This window comes from Centrocercus urophasianus, unplaced genomic scaffold (genome assembly GCF_019232065.1).
Source record: "Centrocercus urophasianus isolate 14NV4802_14NV808 unplaced genomic scaffold, USGS_Curo_1.0 seq_19, whole genome shotgun sequence".
Classification (NCBI taxonomy): domain Eukaryota; kingdom Metazoa; phylum Chordata; class Aves; order Galliformes; family Phasianidae; genus Centrocercus; species Centrocercus urophasianus.
Window position 1 is genome coordinate 9,394,641 of NW_024884744.1, and position 21,426 is coordinate 9,416,066.

Genomic DNA, 21,426 nt, shown 5'->3' on the forward strand with positions numbered 1-21,426 from the left:
GAAACAGGTCGGGGGGATTGCTGATTGTGGGGGTCAGAGATCATGGAATCACAGAATTGTTGCACAGAGGTTAACCTGTGAGCTGGGTCATCCTCTCGTGGGCAACAGAGGCTTGAATGGGGTGAGTAAAGTGGGAGATGGAGGATGCAGAACAAAGCAGTAATTTTGTCCTCTCAGTCTGCAACAAACAATAGGGAGCAAAACCATCACTGCATCCAAGGTAGAATGGACAGATGGAAAGAGAATAAACAGATGCAAAACAGGTAATGAAAAAGTGAGATGTCTCCCATCATAGCAAATGAGCTAAGAGATAGTAGAGTGGGAGCTAACATGATCAGTATTGAAGACTTTTACATTCTTCTCATTTCTGAGTTGTATTCAAATCTTCTGTTGGATCAAGAGGTCCTAGGAAGGATCTTTCGTAGGGTCGCTTGCTCTTGTGTCAAATCCTGGTAGGCTGTGTTGCATTAGGGAACTGTGATGCAGCGGCGAGACTAAGACAAACAAACTGTCAGTAGCAGAAGGAGTTCTAAAAACTGCAGCAGAGACAAATTATTTTGCTTTTTCTGTGAAGCTGGCTGGGGCTGGAAGATGTGGTTTGAGAAGACGAAGCCTTTCCATGGAATATGACTGTAGCGGTAGGCTGCGGTGTGACACAGCAGGCAGAAGTCAGATTCCCACCTTGATTTTGATGCCTTAAGTACTACAGTACTGTGTGGCAATGAAATAAGCTTTTGTCAGCCAAGCTGAAAAGAAATGTACATGTACTCATTGTCTGTCTAAATTTGGTTTTGCAGCTCTGGATAATTTAAAGAATAACACCAACTTCACTGTTTTAGATCTCCGCCTGTCTTTAAGCATTGTGGGTATGAGGAAGGTGTGAGTGTATCGAACCTCCAACAATGGAAGTGGCTCAAATGCAGGTTCTTGTCTGTATTTTTTTGTTTCGATCACTTAAAAACACCAAAGCTTTTGCTGCCATAACAGGTGGTTTCGGTGTCAGAAAGGGTTGTCTCTGCAAGCAGTGTGCAGCACAGTGCCTGAGCAAGTGGAGAGGTGGTAGAAATAGCAGCAGAAAGTGTTTTTGCAGCCAGAGCTGAAGGAATTTGTTCCAGGATAGAAAGGCAGGCATGGCTTTGAATGTTTGTTGCTATTACATTCCACCTTTGCAGGACCATTCCCCACAGTTGTAATTTTCCATTCTGATTAGCTGATGAAATTCTGATGAAAATGCAGGATGTCTATTAGCCTTAATGGGCAAAAAACAGGTAAGAAAGAGCATCTGGAAAACATCACATAATGTTTTTAGGGCTTTGTTTTCAGTTGTGTGAGAAGTAAAGTAGGAATGTTTGGGAAAGCTGTCGCAGCTCCAAGCATTGCTCCAGCCAGCCAGCGACAGCTCTGTCAGAGGTACTGCACAAGCATCTCCTGTTCAGCAGTGCCAATCTGCAGCTCCGTCCCTCTCTATCTCCTTGTTTCCGCATCTCTGTTTTGCCATGGAAACAGCCTCCTGTCTCGTCACATCCCAGGTCTGGCCTTCATCCTCAGCTCTGATACTCTGCTTATTCCTGACCTGCTCTCCCCACACCTGGCTCTGCAAATTCACCCCGTTCAGCCCTGCAGAACCCCTCGGTGTTTTCCCCGCAGATGTCACTGCTGAGGGCCGTGCAGATCACAGAATCACAGAATCACAGAATCACCCGGGTTGGAAGGGACCTCAAGGATCATGTAGTTCCAACCCCCCTGCCTAGCAGGGCCACCAAACACACACAGATGTTTGGTGTCGCCACTTCCCAGGGCCGATGGCATGACTGCCCACCATAGGTGCTGATGCTGGGTGAGGCTTCTATGGAAATTTAGGCTCAGAATATGCTTTCTGCACTGAAACAAATCCCGTTTGGCTTCTGTGGCTGTATTTGCTCCAAGGAGCAGTAGAGTTCATAGAATCATAGAATGGCTTGCATTGGAAGGGACCTCAAAGATCGTCGAGTTCCAGCCCCCTTGCTGTGGGCAGGGTTGCCAACTGCTAGACCAAGCAAAATAGATATTGTCCTGTGGCCCAATGTGTAGTGGGGACATCACAGTTCCTGACGCACAGCTGCTTTCAGGCATGAGTTCTTAATGTCAACCAACAACCTTCAGTCACTTATCTGCATATGGGCAATATTGAGGCAAACCTTGGAGCTCGCTGGGAAGGATCTGCGTGCTGGGAATTCTCGTTGCAAGGTTTCATGGTGGTCTTAGAGCAGTGCAGATTTGATTGTGCAGATTTTGTGTCACTCAGATGCTGTTTCTTCACCTGCGGTTTTTATGCTTATCTGAGGCTGCCCCAAATGAGTGTATCAAGGCTGAGTCCAGGCTTTCCTCTTCTCAGCTTGGACGTATAGTAGATTTTTAACTTGACTCTGTTCTCAGCAAGCCAAACCTGAGCCATCCACTTTCATGTAGTTTTCTACATCCAGTTTCCTGACACCTTGCCAGGCTCTATGGGAGATTCTCAAATCCTTGCAAACTTTTTGGCGTGTACCCCTTCCTGTTACAGCAAAACAAGCAAACAAAGTCCAAAATATGTTGTATCTTTAACTTCTGTGCTTGGAGCTTATTCAGACTGAGAAAACTAAATGGCCAATTTTATTTTATTTTATTTTTAGCAGTGATTTCTCATAGCTTCACAGCCTGCATTCAGGAATGCATTCTCAAATTCAGAGAAGCTTGACTGTGTGCTTAAACTTCATTAAAGTTGATAGAACTTCAGCACATGTGTAAAATTAACCATAAGCTTATGTTTTATACAGACTTCTTGCAGGTGACACTAGCAGCTGCATATGGGTTTTCAACATGTGATTAAATTCCAAAAGGAGTTTTTAAAAACAGTTTTAGTCAACCTTAATTTTCTGAAATTGGTAGCTTTAACAAAACCTATCTTTTTTGATTAAAATTGCCTGAGACGTGTCCCTTTTTAAAAGCTCTTCATTTAACTGTCACAATATACAGATTTGTGTGGGATAGAGTTTGTTCATGTAAATTTAATTTCCAGTTAAAGTGGTACAAACACAAAGTGATTTCAGCAGACATTTGGGAACTCCATGGTGCCTTTGCTTTCATCTCCACAGATCTGGGGCCAGGCAGAGCCGTAAGCTGCTTCACCCCATCATCCACAGAGACCAAAGGCACCCACCAACATCAGGAGAGGGAGAAATCTTAAAAGTTGGTTCTAGTATTTAGAATCATCGTAGAATTATTTGAGTTGGAAGAGAGCTTTAAAGGCCATCTGGCCCAACTCCCTGCACTGAGGGACACCCACACTCCATCAGATGCTTTGAGCCCCATCCAGCCTGACCTTGGGTGTCTCCAGGGATGGGGCATCCACCAACTCTCTGGGCAGCCTGTGCTAGCACCTCATCACCTTTGTTGTAAAAAACTTCTTCTCTCCAATCTAAATCTCTCCTCTTTTAGTTTGAAACCACTTCCCCTTGTCCTATCAGTTTAATTACTTGTGCTATTAGACATAAGTGAATATTTCTGTTATTTGGAAACAGAATCTCTCTGGCTTCAGCTTGCTGGTTGTGGCATGTTTTCCTATTTTGCTGGATTGGACAGACCTGCAGTATCTGACATTTTCATTCTGGGAAGCTGTTTAGGTAAAGCTATTGAGCTGCTCAGTCTCCCTTATAAATGAAACCAAGTGAGCTCTCTACGCGTCTCATTGTCAGCTGTTTCTGCTTTTCTGGGGAGTCTCTCGAGTTTTTAAAACACTTCCTCCCAACCTGGACACAATATTTCAGTGTCAGACTCAACATAAGTGTTGAAAGAAGAGAAATCGCTGGTCTTCAACTCTGCACATCGCTTGCTCCGATAGTGCAACAGCACTGGGAAGGAGAGAGCTGGAGCTGGGCATTTCTCCCTACCGGGTACAACTCCCTCTGGAGGGTCAGCTCCCTGGCACATCTCTGGGCACATTATTTCAGCCATGGGACTTGTAAAACTGATTCTTGGAGGTGGATCTTCCACATGTGGCTTCTATTCGGATAGCCTTTAGTGGAAAAGCATCCAAGATAAATCTTGTCAAAAATACGTGTCCCTTTTCTTGCCTCTCGCTGTCTTCAACCCGTTCTTATTTGACAATGCCGTTCAGTTAAAAGCTTTGGAGAAGAGCTTAGGGGCTGATACAATCAGTATCAATGAAAAGGAAACAAAATGGGGTGTAAAAAGTGCTCTGCTCCAGGGGAACGTGGCAAGAGAGCATCCTCACCTCCTCTCACGGCTGCTGGGCTTCCTCTGGCAGTGTCTTGGACACCAGATGTGTGCATGTAGGCGTGCGTAATTCATGGCTTGTCAGACACGTCCTGTGCACTTGGAGACATCCTCCTCTTCTCTGTTCTCTCTTCTCTTGTGCCAGAAATGGAAAGAGGAAGATTATAGCTTGGCCAGGATGTGGAGGTAAAGGGATTCTCTACTCATGGCCATTGCCATTGGATCTTTCATGAATGTAACTTCCATGGAGGAGGAGTGAATAGAAAGGCCTTCCTTCACTGCAGCGGACACTTAATGAGCTATTTGGTTTCTGTAATCGATTAAACTTTGTATTGGGTAATTGGTTATGGTTCCCATTGCAGGCAGATGGTGAAATATCCAATACCTCCTCAGCTCTCAGTTTTTCTGGAAGCAGTGATACTCTGTGGGGAACATCAGCTCTGCTTGATGGCTAATTAGACATTAATTCGTGATGATATTGGAGCAGATTTTAAGTTGGCGGGAGAGTGGGCAAAGAAATGGGAAACTTTTAAGTCACCATAATTATCAATAACGAGTCCTAATGTAATTGTATTAGTTAAAGGGAAAAGTATATATTCCCTGCTGCTGTAAAGTTGGTTGCAGTCACTGAAAGTTATGCTGAGTCAAAAGGATTTTATGGCCAGCTCCTCTTGCCCTATGAGCAGAGAAGTAGTGCTGTCCTGCAGAAGGCATAAAGAAAAAGTTGATATATTCCACCTGATATCGTATATTCTGCCGACGAACAAGAGTTTCACTAATTCTATTTAATTCCCAAGGACGAGTGATTGTAGCTCCACTCGGAGAATATTAAATTGCCTTAATGGAAAAATAAACTGGTTTTATTCTTCCCCTTCTCTCCCCATCTTCCTCATTCAGCTTTCAAATAACTTTATGTGCCTCCTTAGTTTATTAATACACTTCTCATCTTGCTGCTGATTTAGCATCTGCTAGCGCTTAGCACAGACAAGCCTCCCAAGACTTTTGATCAGACATGTTCAGTAAACTATGGGGGCTGTTGGCTCTGCTGCTGGCAGATGTTAGATGCTGGGACTACTCCATCCATCCCCACACTTCTTTATCAAACCCGTCCTGTTGCTTTCTTATGCCTCTTGCTTGTGTTCTAGCTGGCTCCCGTTGACAAAAGAACACGTTGCTGTTTTTCACTAGTGCCACTGTCTTGAAAGCCGCATTAAGCCTATGTTGAAAAGTCCAGGACTTTCTTCCATGAGCCACAGGTTGAAAGCCCAAAAAGGCCTTTTACAGGTTTGAATGCCCGTGGTGGCAACTGGATCTGGCATTTGGATGTGATGTCAGGGTCAGAGTCAGGGTGATCCTGCAGTGAAATTGCAGATGGAGATTTGATGGCTTGAGTGGTGATTTGTCATCTTCTGGCTTGTTTTGTCAGGGCTGGAACAGTAAATGTAGAGAATAAAAAAGGCGTTAAAGAGCTGCTTTGGCCCAGTGGATTAGTGTTCATCTGGTGGCCAGAGGGAGCTGGTTTAAGTTCCTCACCCTGCTGGGTGCTCTGCAGCCCCTCTACCTGGTTGCCCTGGGATCCAGCTGACAACGAGCTCCTCAGGACAGGGATGTTTCCTCTGATATGTGATCAGTGCCTATCAGTCTACCTCCAGGGAAATATAAAACATTGTTGCAATACAGATTCATAATAGGAATGAAGTCTTTGCTCTCCTTCTTATCTGGGTCCCAGGAGGCTGAGTGCAATTGACTGCATTTTCTGTCATCTCAGCTCTCAGGAGGGAAGATGTGGGTTTCCAGGTGTTGATCCAAGCCCTGCACTAAGGCAATGATCAGTTGATAATCTGCAGAGACTGACATGTACCCACCAGCAGAAGGAGTGACTGCAGGATGGCAGCTGGCATACATGAAGCACGGTGGTGGCTTACAGGAGGTGTAAATGTGTAGAGCCAGATCAGTGTCAATAGGCCAGACAAAGATGTAAAAGGAGGAGCACAGAGTTTCATTTATTTATTTATTCATCTTTGAAGCATCTTCATAGTTTTCTTCCACGTGTTTCTCCAGCTGCCTTTGAAACCCTTGTAAACACACAGCAACCACAGTGTCATGCAGAAGTGGCTCCACAGCCCAGTAGCACAGTCTGTGATGAAACACCTAATTTGTGTTGTTTTGAAACTGATACCTTCTCATTTCTTGCTTTCTTCTTCTGTTATCTGGTGGGGTTTTTTTTTGTTTGTTTGTTTTTAATTAGCATTATTTATCCTTCTTGTAAGCCTCCTATACAACACTGAGGTTATAAACTGGTTTTGAAGATTTCTCAAGGTGTTTCCTGGCTGTGCTAGCAAATAACCTCTCTCCTTGTTCATTTGCCCCAGCTGGGAGCCTTGCTGTTCTTTGCAACACCTTGTTGCTTTAGAGACAAATCAATTAATCCTGATGGTACCCACAGCTGTTTACTGGTGATAGAATCATAGAATCATTAAGGTTGGAAAAGGTGGCTAAAATGATCTGGTCCAACCGTCAACCCATCTCCACCATGCTCTCTAACCATATCTCTTAGTGCCACATCTGCCCTTTTCTTGGACACCTCCAGGAGCAAATGATGGAAAGCATTTGGCACATTGGCTGAAATCTGCTGGAGCAGCAAGGTGGGTTCCTGCTGCACAGTGCGTGGCTCCCACACCCCCTCATTTAAGCCCCATTGCAGGCAGCTCGATTTATAGGCGGATCTTCAAAAGTGGCCAGAACTGTAGGAACATTGCTCAGTTAGATGACATTCGTGTCAGAGAGACACCGAGCGATGCCTTTGAACAGCCCACTTCAAACTTTTCAAGTGTTTTCCTTTGGTGCAGCTAGCATCCAGCAACACAAATCAGGTAAAACCACTCCATGCCTTAAAAAAGAAAGAGCAGGGAAAAAAAAATAAATCAAAACCCAACTTCCCTTTGGCTTTTATTCTTGATGTCATCAAAAGAGTAAAAAGGATATTTCAGGCCTGGCTTCAGCCTGACGGAACAGCAGGGAAGTTCTTTTCTATTAGATCCTTGATACAATCACGTCTGGTGAAATCACTGCGGTCACATCTGCTGAAATCTTCCATCATTTCGGATTTGTTTCAAAAGACTCAATCTGTCTGTTTTTAAAGGGCACGACTAATTTTCCAGCCCCTCCTTGGTGCCTGAAACAGTGATTTTGTATCAGTCAAACATTTTAGACCCTCCTGGTCCGGAATACTGCAGTCAGTTCTTGTCACCATGTGCGTGCTTGGTAGGGCAGGCTCTTCCAACTGCTTTCATTTACATCAGGGAATTTGAAACAAAATGTTTGCATTTGTCTTTAGGCTGAGAAGAGAACAGACACAGCAGCTCATGGTCTGGGTGCCTCATTTTCGTGATGGATACGCTTGAGGATGCATCTTTTTGCCACTGCAGTGGCTTTTTGTGCCTCACATGACTGTTGTGAAGGAAGGCTGGGAAACTGGGATGGGATGGGGAAGCAAGGGCATGTGCTGGAAGAGGATCTTGCCCCTGGCAGTGGTAATGTTGGAGAAAGTGCAAAGAGAGGGTAAAAGAAAACGACACACAAATAGCAGTCTGAAGTGTGTCAAGACTGAATCACTTCTTTTCTTCTTCCAGGTTAAAATTTCTCACAGCCTCTTCCTGTAGGTAGTTTGCCATCGAAACCAAACATCTTTCGTCTCCTTTCTCCCACTTGCACTCAGCTAAAATAGAAAATAGGAGCCCCATCCTCCTTTGCCTATCTGCAGCTCTGTCTAAGGCCACTGCCTGGGGCCAGGAGAGCTGCTGGCTCCTTGTATGGAGAGCCCTTTCTTTTGCTCTTTCTTCAGTGACGATTCCCACAGCCTGCAGAGTGTGGCAGACAGCTGCAGGGGTGGAAAGAGGGGAAATCAGAGTGAAGTTTTGCCAGTGCCAGATTCCACGGTGTCTCTCAGACAGTTTGGCTTCATCGCATCACCCAAACATACATCTATACCTGTAGGGCATCTCACTTCCCAGCAAGGGAACCTTGCATTCTCCAACACCAATGAAATGGTCTTAACTCAGCCTGCTTTGGACAAGCCTTGAGCTGAGACAGTGGGTGGGAGGGAGGTGGATCTCAGTGGTGGAAAACAGCACTGTAGTGAGCCCTGGTGCCCTAACCCTGACCTAACCCTAACCTACAGACATCTCTTGTCACAGAGATAACGACTGTCCCAGGCTGCAGCACTGCAAGGCAGCAGACGAGGTGAGGAGAAACAGGGAAACAGAGCACAGCAGAGAGGTTAGGTCTGGGTAGGGAGAGGAATTAGGGGCAGGAACTTGGAGGGACATCTGGGAGCCAGATTCTTCTCCCTATCCCTATTGCAAGGAGCTGACGTGGACAAACAGCAATGTCCTTGCATCCCTTCTGTAACTTGCAAACTGTAATAAGAGCAGGTGATCTAGGTTGTAGGAAAAGGGGCCCCAGGGGAAATCACTGTGTTTTTTCATATCTTCCAGCTCGACAAGTAGTCCTATGGCCTTTTTTAGCATAGTGAGCTCAACTTCGAGGCCCTGCGTGCCCTCTGCACTGAGTGCTCTGCACAGAGCTTCCCTTGGGGAGGCAAGGGGACCTGTGGCTCTGCCTGGTGCTGGGAGGTAGGATTAGGGAAATGAAAGCCAGTTTTCATTGGAACAGTGTGGGTTGACAGGGCGCAGGAGTGGATTACCCTCACAGCTGCTTGGAGCCGCACACCGGGAGTTCAGGGGCGGCCAACAAGGCAGGCAGTGCTGTTTTTCTCTCTTCTGCCTCGCAGCAGGGACAGAGCCAGGGGGTGGGAGTGTAGGCGCTGCAGAAATGCACGTGAGTGGATAGTCTCTGGCGTGAGTAATTTGTTGGATTGGGTTGGTTTATGTTTGCTTTCTGTCGAACTCACGTTGGCCAGGCCAAAGATAGCATCCTTTTCCCTTTTTAAAGCCGTTTTTCCATATACTGCTGGCTGAAAGGGAGCGTGCACAAGTGACTGCAGCGATGCAGTAAATCCGACAGAAATAGCAGGAGCGGTTCTTTCTGGTTCCAAGCGTTCGGATTTGCGAAGTCGTTCGCTCAGCCGGCGCAGTTCCTCGGAGCTGAGCCCTGCCTGCGCCGACCTGTTGTGCCGTGGGACCTGGCGCTGGGGATCTGTTCCAGAGCAATATCATAAAACTTTTATAGCGACGTCATGACAAAGAGCATGAGAACAGAAAGAAGTTAACCCTCTCTTACTAAAGTTTTGCTGTTGCGAATTCTCCTCCTGTTCCCACGTGCAATAAATCCCTTGATGGAAACTGGAGCGTGGTGGTGAGAAAAATGCAAGATTTGTGGAGATGGGGAATGGAGAACAAGGAGAAGCCTGTCTGTGCAAGCACTGCTGTTTCACAGAGGTACTTGGGGTCCGGTCCCATCCCCATCGGCCCTCACATTCTGCACTGCATTCTGCTTCAGCACTTGGAGAATTGAGCTCTTCATCTCTATTTATTATATTTTAATTGAATAAATAAATCTTTTGCAGAGCCCCAAATCAATGGAGATATTTCCATGTTCGTGTTTGGTTTTTTTATTATTATTATTTTATTTTTCTAGGTTTCCTAAGGACATTTAACTTTTACAACCTCACAACTTGCTCTGCGGTCTTTGCTCGTCGGTTATTGCATAATCGCTCTGGGGGATGAGAACCTGGGAGTAATATGGCACAGAAATGCTAAGAAGCAGAAATATAATCGGCTGATCTTCTAATCTGCTGCCATCTCTCCTCTCCTGGGTCAATGCCGTCCCACAGCCAGGCACCAAGCAGCCCCATCCTGGGCCCCACTTGTACTCCCGCTTCCGTCACTGACTTGCTCCATGATTTATCTCTGCAGATGCTGGGGCCTTGGGTGCCCTTCGCATCTCCCCCTCCTTCCAGACTGGCTTTTGGCTTAAAAATTCTCTGGAGTGGAGCAATCTCGTGTTTTGAATCTAGGAAGCCTGTGGCTACCCTGCAGTAGTTGTAGGCCAGCAATTGGAGGATGGAGGAAAACCAAGCCAGAGACATGAAGTGTGCTAGTAATGGAAAGGAAATTAGACTTTTTCAGGTTTAAAAATGCAGATACCTACAGCTAGCCTTGAGTAATGATCTGGGACAATTCCTGCCTAAAGTAATTATTTTTTGAACAATAGTTTGGATGGAAAAACTTTGATTGGTTCCATAATAAAAAAAAGTAAGAAAAATTGAGTTTGTAAGTAGTTTCTAACCTGACTTTGAGCCTTTTAAATCATGTGTTCTTGCATAAAGCGCATTGGAGATTTCATTTTCCTGTCAGTCAAGCCAAATTTATTGTAATCCAATAAGATTTAATAATCATTAGGAACTAATGAATGCCTTAGCACGTATAAGCTTGGCAGCTCAGAGCCTCCCTGCTTTGCATAGGCTGTCTCTCTGACCAGGTTGCTGCTTACGTGTCGGATTTGATGACTGGAGAGTTCTGTAAAACAGGTAATGATCTAGTGCTCCTTAAATGAAATTCAAATAAAACCTATCTGGAGCAGTGAGCCAAAGGGAAAGGAAAATTTTTGGCTTGGAAAATTGAAGTAACTCGGTGAGAATGAAGGCAAACAGAGCTAGATTGTCTGTGGGGAAGTGTTGGTATGGTCTGTACCAGCATTACAGCTGAAATTAGGTGAGATGTTATGTAATTCTTTTGTATTTTTGTTATGGTAATAGTTAAGCTGCACTGAGCTCTGTAGCTGCATGTACATGGAGAGCCTCTGCCTGGGGAGTTTGCAGATAACTCATACGGGAAAGGACAGAAGACAAATATTGACTATGACTCAGGTTCAGAGAAGACTTTAAATGTGTATTATTTCACTTGACTCAAGAACTTCTGCTTCTGTGCCTGCCCTAAGTGTAGCTAGGTGGGTAAGCTCCTGGCAGCACACTTGATGGGGATCCTTTGCTGGTTTCCTCAAACATTACTGCTCCTTGAACGCTACTATGGTCCATAGGGACTACTTTATCTCCTGCATCACTGAGCCATGAGCTTTTTGTTCTTCGCTTCCAGAGGTGGGTGATGGTGGTGAAAATTCATGTCTCTTCCCATTCATGCAAATGTACTGACCATACTGATGCAAATGGGAAGAGGCCAATTTAAATGCAAAGAGAAAGCAAGGTGAACTCGATTGAAAAGGGTCCTGGATATAGGTTGATGTCTGCTCTGGTCATGGATTTCCCTGAACAATAACCCCTTTCCCAAGGACCTCCATTATATTGCTTTGTGACTCCTTATTTCAAATCGTGCCCTTCACATTGAGTTTGCTAGAAATAAATTGAACTTTTTCACTCCTCAAGGGACTGATGGAAATTGTAAAGAAGTGTTGAATCAGACAGGTAGAGCTACCGTGGAGTGATTCAAAGTAATAATAGGTGTGCAGGTGGCCAGGTGCTGGTCTCAGCTTGCAGCTCCACTGCCCTTGTGCAGACCTTGGCAGCACACTGCTTACCATGTTTCATAATCCTCCAAGTCAACACAATGGGACCATTGTGGGAAATGCATGAAGAAAAGCCTCAAAGCAGCCTAAATCTTTGTGAGATGAAGCCTCTCTGCTCATCCCTGATTCTGGGAAAGAGCTGTAGCGTTTCAACATGTTTGTAGAATCCCTGCAACCTGAGAGTTATTACTGGGACATGGTGGCAGCTCCCTTTGAGGACACTAAGAAACCATGTTCCAGGCCACGGTATGAGTAACTGGAACTCTTCTTCTTTCTTCTTTAAGGTGAATCCTGGTGGCAAGACACTTGAGGAGAGGCGCTCCAGCCTGGATGCAGAGATCGACTCCCTCACCAGCATCCTGGCCGATCTAGAGAGCAGCTCTCCCTACAAACCGCGGATCCAACAGGTTGGTGGCATGTTGCTTAAGCCCAGAGTGGGAAAGTGGCCAGAAGCAACTGCTGAGTCAGTTTGCTAACTGCCTGGTATTTGGTGTGAGCAGGCATGCCAGTGTGTCCTGATAGCATCCAGATGTAGCTGTCAATGGGATGAAGGGTGCAGCCGCTCCGAAGGGGCACCAGCTCAGAAGCTGCAGTACCTCCTAGCAAGGGGCCTCTGATCCCAATTGTTTCATTGGCCTTGGAGATCGTTAGCAAAAAGTTTACAAAGAAAAAGACATTTCCTTTGCCCCAACTTTCTGTCAACAATAGCTTGTGGACTAAAATCTGCTCAGTTCACCAATACTTTTACACATTTCTTTCCCCATTCTGTTAACTTTTATCTGTTACACTGTCAAAACAATCCAGGTACCTGCATCTCAAGTTGGTTTATTTTTGTGGTGTGATCAGTGGCAATGACACAGTTCAGGGTGGCTGTAGCCCAGCAAAGTGGGTTGCTATTCCCATTTAATCCACTGTGTCTGTGTGAGGACTGCAGGAGTCATCTAATTTTTGCCACTAATACAGGTAGCACCTGTGTGGAATTACTTATGTTCTGGTAAGATGTGTCTTTATCAGAGAAAGTGGTGAAACCCCGGTGGCACTTAAAGAAGAGCAGTGCATGTGATCTTGATAATCACCTCAGGTGTGTTTATGCCCATCTGTGCAGCTCTTTCGTGTCCTGTTCCCATAACTTGTCTCATTTCTTATATGTATGCATGTCTGTAGGCATCTGTGCAGCTACGTGTGCCTTATTGTCAGCTCTGACTGAAACCCTTTGATTCTATTCAAAGAGAGAGTCGAGTGACACAACGCCCACCCACTGTCCATACAGGCTATCCCTTCACTTTGTGGCTCTTTCGATTCTTTTCACTGTTGCATTTGTTTTGAGTAATGCAGAAATGATACTTTTGAACAGAACTAAAACAGTGACCAGAGTCTGTTTAGGTTTAAGGTCGTGTTTAAATATGTGAACTTAGCAAAAGTGGTGTTGAATAAGGTTGGCACAAGCCCATCCCAGGTGTCTGCAGGCAGGGGCTCTTGTTGCAACCTTCTGCAGGGGCTGCCCAGTAAACTCTTCCTTCATTCCAGCTGCATCTACATGATTGCTGTATAAGCTAACAGATACATCCACATAAACAGTCTGATTTGGGTCAGTCAGTCAAAGAGAGCAACAGCGCAGCCCAGATACCACTTGGTCCTCTTCCCAGTGTATTTTTTGTTGTTGCAGTGAGTGAGACAAGTCTTAACAATGATTGTGCTCAGGCACTGTGTCGAATAATCTGCACTCATTTTGTTTGTATGGACCAAGCGGATACAAATGCACACTGGTATTGGGAAATACTTTACAGCATCAAAACCCTGTGAGAGAGTTAACTGGAAGAGATTGGCACTCACCCATTTTCCTTGCCAATGCCTGCAGTCAACCACAGCGCCTTAGCAGAGACATGCAGCTCGTGTAACCAATTCTCTGAGCATCTGCAGTTTTGTGATCTGCCAGTACTGCTGACTGCTTCCTGATACTCTTTTCTTTGGGATCTGGCATTGTGTGAACAGGTTGTTGCCCTGCTTTTATTTTGTACCCATCCTATTAAAAAAATTCACAGAGTTCAAACGCAGCTTTCTGCAGCATAATTAGAGTTACTGCACCTCGGAAGGCACAGCCCAACTTTGGGGCTGGATCTGACTTTCCAGGCCCGCCAACACGTGCTGCCAGTTGCACATGTTTGTTCCTGTGGCTTTTTGCTTGAGGTTCTGGTTGAGGATCTGGAGATCTGTCCTCCACCCAGGAATGGCAGGATGGTGCTGTCCATCCCAAATGCCAGCCAATATGTTTGGCTTATGAGACTCTCTGGCATTTATTGGTTAATGTGGCAACGTCCCATGGAAAGTACAGTTACAGCAACTCCCAACTATGGCTGCTACAAATAGAAAATGCCCGAGTTGAATGTGTCATTTACTGTAATTAAAAACTACTCAGATGAGTCCTTGAAGGGTGGAATTGGAAGGTAAAAGCTTTGATATTTTTCTTTGTTTGATCTGTACTAAGTATTAAAACTGGTGAGTCATTTGATGGTCTTATAGTGGGATAATAGATTAGGCTGCAAATTGTGAGGTACTTACTCAGAACATCAGCGCATTTATTGGATTACATCTCAAATGACCTTCCCAAATTTATCAGGATAATGGCTGCGTGGAGGAAGATAAGAGTCACAACTTGTTTCGGAGATGTTTCCAGTTGTGCTTATGCAGTTAAAGCATTATAATAATTGTATAGGTATACCTTGCCCTTGGGGATGCTCCTCTTGTGGAACAAGAGGAATTTTATTGTTGGGTTTATTTTTTTCTTCTTCTTTAATCTTCGAAATAGTTTTAAAGCAACATAAACTAAACTATAAAATTGTCCTCTCATGCTGGAGCAGGAGTGATAGCAGGATTTGAGTGGCTTGCCCAACACTGCCCGCCTTCATTGGCATAAATTCAAAGAGAGAAGCTCTTCTGATCCTCATTGCATGCTCCAGATTGCAGTGAGACACGGTGCAATGGGAGGTGCCCCTGGAGCAGAGGGATTTGTGTCCTCCTCAAAGGTTTGGAAAGTCTGAATTACGTTTCAGACTGCAGGGGGCTACAGCCAACCCCAGACATGACCCAAAGACATTGCCCCAGGCTGAGCCCACCGTGGAGAGTTTCTCTGGCTGAGTTGCCAGCGCGGCCAAAAATGGATTAAAATGCCGTTGTGTTGTTTGTTTGTTTGTTTGTTTTTCTTTCCAAATTGCATGTATCAAAAAACAACAGAAAATTGTAACGCTGAGTTGTTATCTTTGACTGCAGCACAGCAGTGCCTGGGGATGCTTCCTGTCATGGCAGCTGCTGGGAGGCACCGTGTTTCATAAGTCCAGCTGGAACTCATTTTTAGAAAGGATCAAATAACACCTGAGCTTGGGAGGTGGCTGTGTGCTCATCACCAGTCTCCTGGTGTTGTGGTTGATTTGGAGGGAGCTGAATCAGCCTTACGTAGGTAGAACTGCAGTTGCATTATGACAAAATCTAATTAATATTTTCCTCCTGTTTGGTAAAATTCAGAACTGTTAGCGTGATGTATAAAGTACAGAGATCCTCTTGTGTAGCTGTGATGTATTTTCTGTTTACATATCACACCTTTAAATTGCAGTAACCCATTGGAAAGTTTAGAGGCAGAGAACCCACTGCAACTTGTAACAGTACAAGGAGGTTGTGTAGGGAAGGCATGGAGGAGCATAAGTTCCATGAAAGGGAGTAGGGGCTGTTCCTAAACCGGTGAACCCCAGCCTGGCTGCTGTGTAGATGCTGTGGTCATCCAACTCCTCTGTTAAAAGGTATTTTCCCCAACTTAGAGGGATGTTTTTAAACTATTCTGTTTAAACTCCAGCTTAGGAGATGAGTGCAGCAAGGCCTTAAGCAAAAAGAAAAAAAAAACTGCCAAATTTCAGCCCATAAAATAAATTTTTGCTTTTTTTTTTTTTTTTTTTAACAAGAAAACTTTGTGACTCTGGAGAGAAAGCTTCCAGCAGAGGCTGTGAAAATGAAATACTGGAAATAGCAGCATATGAAAGCTCGGGATTTTTTGTCCCTGCTGTGAATTATGTATTGAATGCTGATTGCTTTGTTTGGAATCAGACACCTACCTCCAGAAACTCTTGGTTTTTACCCTGAATTTCCTGCAGATTGCTTGGCAAAATAGGACTTTGTGAGAGGTGTGCCAGGCAATAAGATGTACCTGGTCCAACAGTAATGAGCCTGTTTTTAAAAAAAGCAAATAGCAGGTCACCAGAATTTACAGAGTATTTGACTAGAGAAGAAAATTGCTTTGATGATCAAAATCAAATGTACGTGTGTGCAGCTCTCAGAGGCAGCTGCATCCAGAGGGACTCAGGAGATGCGTTTCTCTCCCAGCTATCACCACTGTGCAAAATGACCATGGTGGGGCATTTCTGTTTTGCTTCCTCTCGAAACCTCCTCTATCTGCATAGCTTGTCATCTGCTTGCATGTGATTTGCCTTCTGCCCCCGTGTATTGCATCTAGTGAAATGAAACCTTGGTCTGGATTGAAGTCCTTTAGGTGATGTTCTTGGACAAATAATGAAGAGAAATAAAATATTTTTCTCACCTAACAGATGGGGGAAATGATGGCAGAGTTAGGTGAGGTGTCTGAGTATTCGTGCCTGTACCCCTGCCTCTGTACTGTTGCCTCCTGGACTAAATGCATCCACTATCCCACGCTGCCAGCCTAGGCAAGCAATAGTTTGAAGGAAAAGAAACTCATTCTCAGTGTGAGCTGCAGAACAATAAAAAAGTAAATAAAATAAAATTAAAAATCAGTGATACATTTTCATTAAGTTCCAAACATACTGGGAAATAATGTCATCTAATGACTGGAGTTTGAAAGGGATTTAAGTGTTTGACAGCGTTGGATGTTATTCATCACTCCTTTCGACAACCGGTTGGGGATTGCAGAAACAGTGAAAAGGCAATGGGCTCATTTTCTTGCAGAGTGATGGAAGAGGATTGGAAACCACAAAACGAAGCAAAATGCTGTGCACTGAACACTCCTAAGGAGCACTCTTTCATGTGCATTCTTAATGCCTCATTTTTATCTGGTCCAGGAATGCACAGCTAAAGGTTTGGGGTTTTTATTTTTGCTTGTGTGGAGCTGAAACTCCAGCCATGAATGAAGCTTCCCAAGCAGCACGGAGCAGAGCATTCCTCAGCATTGGAGGGAGAAAGCCCTATGGTTTCCCTTGGTGTGGGCTGCGGGATTGGCATATGGGCTCTGTAAAAGACAGAGTGCAACAGCTCTCTTCAAAACAGCCCATTCAAATTCATGAGTCCAAGCTCAGAGTCTGATTTCCTTGTTCTGTTAACTGACAGAGCCTGGTTTGTTACGCACCCAAAGGATTTTGCAGGCATGGTCCATGCAATGTTTACTACTGTTTTGGATGTTGGGGACAATTTGATAGGACAAGAGGAAATGGTTTCTAACTAAAAGAGAGGAGATTTAGATGGGACATAAGAAAGATGTTTTCTACAGTGACGGTGGTGAGGCACTGGCACAGGTTGCCCAGGGAGGTGATGGTGCTCCATTCTTGCAGACACCCAAGGTCAGGCTGGACAGGGCTCTGAGCACCTGATGGAGCTGTAGGTGTCCCTGTTCAGTGCAGGGAGTTGGGCCAGATGGCCTTCAAGGGTCTCTTCCAACACAAATGGTTCTATGATTTTCTTTCTTTTAAGAATGAAAACGTAGGGATTCAAACAGATGGAGATTAATTTGGCAGGTTCTGAGTTAATTGTCTCCTCCTGTAGCATTTGGGTGACAGAAAGAGTTGGTGGTTCCTGAGTTAAGGGGCTTGGTGGGATTTGGCTGTTTCAGGTACTCAGAAAGTTGCCAAGACCTTTTCAGTGTTATGTGGGCTGAAGCTGAGTGTTCTCACTGGTGACTTTGTGCCGTGCCTAAAATCCATACAGAACTACAGAAGCAGGAAAGAAAGCATCCCGTCTGGAGCCAGCTCCATGGGTTCCACCAGCAGTCAAGAAGGAAAGCCTCCACATTCAGGAAACCTCCTTCTTCCTGCAGCTCCCGTTCCCAAGGGCGGAGTAGCAGCATTGCCTGCGACAGTCCCAAGGTGACAGCTTTCCAGGAGCTCTGATGCTGGCAGGACACGTGTGTCAGAGGAGCACACACGAGGCACAGACGTTGGTCCACATGCGTGTGAGCAGAGAGGAACAGCCAGCAGATGATCTCAGCACGCTGGGTTTGGCTATCGGCACAAGGAGGGGACCCTTCCTGTGCTCCACGGCTCAGCCGGCGTGTGCTGTGGGCTGATGCTGCTCTGATTAGCAGATGCTGGAATCGGTTGCATCTGCTGGTATGTATTAGACCATAATCCTTCTGCTAAGAGCATGTCCAGGAAGACTTTTAAAGAAAATTTTCTGAGATCCCAGATTATCAGCTTGTCACAGATGAACAGGATAAGAGTGACCTTCGCAGGGTATTATTTCTTTCTGTAGCACTATCATCAGTGAAAATAAAACACCACTGCTTTCCTTTTTTTTTCTGGTGCATAACCAAGTTCACAAAAATCTTTCGTTTCCCTTTCCCCTTTCCATTTTTTTTTTTGGTATCCATTTGGGTTTTCTGCCTACGTGCTTGGCTCCAACCTTAGCTGATGACTGGTATTGGATATATTGAACTTCAAAATCTGTGCAGGCATCTCAAATTTATGTGTGGATAAAGGCAAACATTTACTTTGGGAACAGTGATAAAAAAGCAAATAGTACCTCATAATTTGGTCTTTTTTTCCTTCTGCATTCATGATTGTTTTGCAGAGAGTGGGTGAGAGCTGGGCTCTTACTTTCTAAAGCTGTTCAAGGCCCTCTACCTATTGTTAGATTCTGTTTTCTGTCTTTTTCCCCACAATGGGACCAGGCTGCAGTGCACTGTCAGCTCAGGAAGCCTGTCATCATTTCCCCATCCTCAGTTTTTGGCACTTGGCGCATTTGGCTCTCATCTCAAAGGGATCCAGCACACTTCACGAGCTGTCCACATGCCCAACAAAGAGTTATCACCCCTGGGGCACCGAGTGGTGCTGGAATGTGGGCTGCTGGCATCCTTGCATGGGTCGATGCATCTGAGTTCTTCAGTGGTATCAGATTCACCACCACAACAGCCTGTGAAATACAAAAGTGGTGTTGCTCTTTCATGGTTGAGGTAGATGAAATGTCTTGCTTCCTACATGGATCATTGGAGGAGCTGAGGGTGGACTCCAGGCACCCTTCACTCACCCTCTTCTTGTAGCACATGCAGATGGATTAATAGAATCTCAGAGTCACTGAGGTTAGAAAAGACCATTCAGAACATCCACTCCAATAGTAAATGCATCCCCACCATGCCCACTAGCTATGTCCCTCAGTGCCACATCCCCACAGTTCTGGAACACCTCTAGGGATGGTGACTTCACCACCTCCCTGGGCAGCCTGTGCCAGTGCACCACTACTCTTTCTGGGCCTGTAGCTTCACTTATCCCATCCGCCTTTGAGAACTGATCAGCTGTTTTCTCCACCTGTATAAGGCTGGAAGAAATTGAATTAAGTCAAACTTAGTCCTGTGGCACTATTTAGTGATTCCTCTACGTGCGTGGCATCCACTCTTCTGCATTGCAGGGGAATAGCTGGTACATTTCAGAAAGAGTGGTTGTGCAGTGGCACAGGCTGCCCAGGGAGGTGGTGGAATAATCATCCCTGGAGGTGTTCCAGAACTGTGGGGATGTGGCACTGAGGGATGTGGTCAGCGGAGATGGTGGGGATGGGCTGCTGGTTGGACTGGATGATCTTAGTGGTCTTTTCCAACCTTAATAATTCTGTGATTCTGTGATTAGGAAATGGAAGCACAGTTAATTCTTCCCGCCCAACACCCACCAGTATCTGCTCATTGACTCCTCCTGGCATATGGATTGAACTTGGTGTCCTTTCCATGGCCCCTGGGCTGGTCCCACGTGGGCACAGTGAGCTCCAGGCCCTTGTCACAATCTGAACTTTTGCTCTTCCAGGCTGTGCTGTAACCAGGATCTCCAAAGGCAGATTGTTTGGCCGATGCACACAGATAAGTGCCTAGGCTAATTCTAGTAGAAGGGAAGCGGGAGGGGCAGTCAGGAGAGGTGAGGAGGGAGTACAGGAAGGATCAGAGCCTGCTCAAGATGCAAGGCACAAGTCCATAGGAAATGAGGCTTCCTTTGCTCCACTCTTGATGGTTTCTGTTCCTTTTGTGTAGACTATTTCTCTTCTGTGCACACTAGGAACCAGCTGTGTTTCCCTCCCCGTTAGGGAAAGGAAATAGCTCAGAGCCAAAGGAACAGCACAGCAGCTCCAAGAAGCACCTGCATAGCAATGCATCTCTTGGGACTTTGCTTCCCCCAGGGCTTTGCTGGGTGCCTGCTGCAGCCCATCACAGTGTTTCTGGGGGGATGCAGTGTAGGCATTGCACAAAGTAGGCAGAGCACTGCCTTGGTTTCCATCTCTAGCCAGAGACCACTGAAGGGCTGGCAGAAGCCCTGCTGGTGTGAGTGCTTGTAGGGTTGCACCCTACAGAAAAGAGAGAATTGGCCATGCAGATTCTACATTAGACCTTATGCTAGTGCATAAACAAACATGGTACGTTTGTTGTCTGAAAAGCTCTCAGGATTGTTGCAAGGTATTTCTGGTTCTAAACCGTTAACCATGAGAGGAAGAGGCAGATGTATCTGTGGACAGTTTATGGGACTGTGTCTATATTTTCTCTTATTGATTGCCTAGTGTCTTCCTGTTGGGAACCTTTTGAGAGATGACTGTGATGCTGAGATGCATTCTCTCTCCCTGTATATTAAAGCTGCCTAGCCTAAAAAAAAAATAAATACAAACAACCCAAACCCAGCCCATATCTGAAAGTTGTGAATTGATAGACTCTTCCTGTAGCTCTTCAAATAACTGTAAATTACTCCAGGCTGTTACAGTTTCATTGTAAGGAAGTTCCTTCCTTGAGTCAGACTTCTTTGCATCACAGTAAAATGCAATTAGATGACGTACATACTGTGGCTTGGAAGCACTTACAGTTTTCTCAGCCTTATGTTGTCAACTTTTGCTCAATAACAGGCTTGTGGACTGTGTCACTTTGCCTGTGTTAGCATATATTATCACCATATGGTGTTTCAATAGTGAATAGGAGACTTCTGTGAGAATATGAAAGGATGAAATGGAAAAATATATTGCAGCAAGATAAGCCTAACATGCTGCTTCACAGCTGACAGCAAGCACTCTCACTGCCATTTTGATAGGAAATCAGTAACACATTGGCCCAATGATTATTACTGTCTTCTTCTGGAGACTTAAGAGCAAAGAAATAACAACAAAACCCCAAGGGAAACAAACAAACAAACAAACAAACAAACACAACTACCAAAAACTGACTCATCCAGAAAAAATGAAATTTTGAGGCAGTTATTATAAATATTTCTGCTGATGTTTTCAGTCTGAGACTGATTGCTCTCTACCCAAAGAAAACAGGTCAAGTCTTACAGTGAATTCTTGTTTAGAAAACAGTAGTTGCATATGAGTAAGGAGAGCAAGAGCAAGGGCAGTTGTGCAGTTTTTATGGCATGCTGCATGTAAAGGCAGATAGGATTGTTGTGGTAGTCTCACGGCTGTTATCACAGCCCAGGTCAGCATCCTGCTGTTCTGTCAAAAATA

General features: G+C 45.1%; 1 protein-coding gene across 5 annotated transcripts in view; it reads left to right on the forward strand.

Moving 5' to 3' along the window:
* Window positions 1–21,426, forward strand: part of LOC122161492 (LIM domain containing preferred translocation partner in lipoma) — a 320,970-nt gene that overhangs the window by 144,610 nt on the left and 154,934 nt on the right. For all 5 annotated transcript variants that reach the window (XM_042820970.1, XM_042820969.1, XM_042820974.1 and 2 more), the window contains exon 7: window positions 12,021–12,143. In XM_042820970.1, the coding sequence (XP_042676904.1) occupies window positions 12,021–12,143 (123 nt within the window). The remainder of the gene's footprint in view (window positions 1–12,020; window positions 12,144–21,426) is intronic.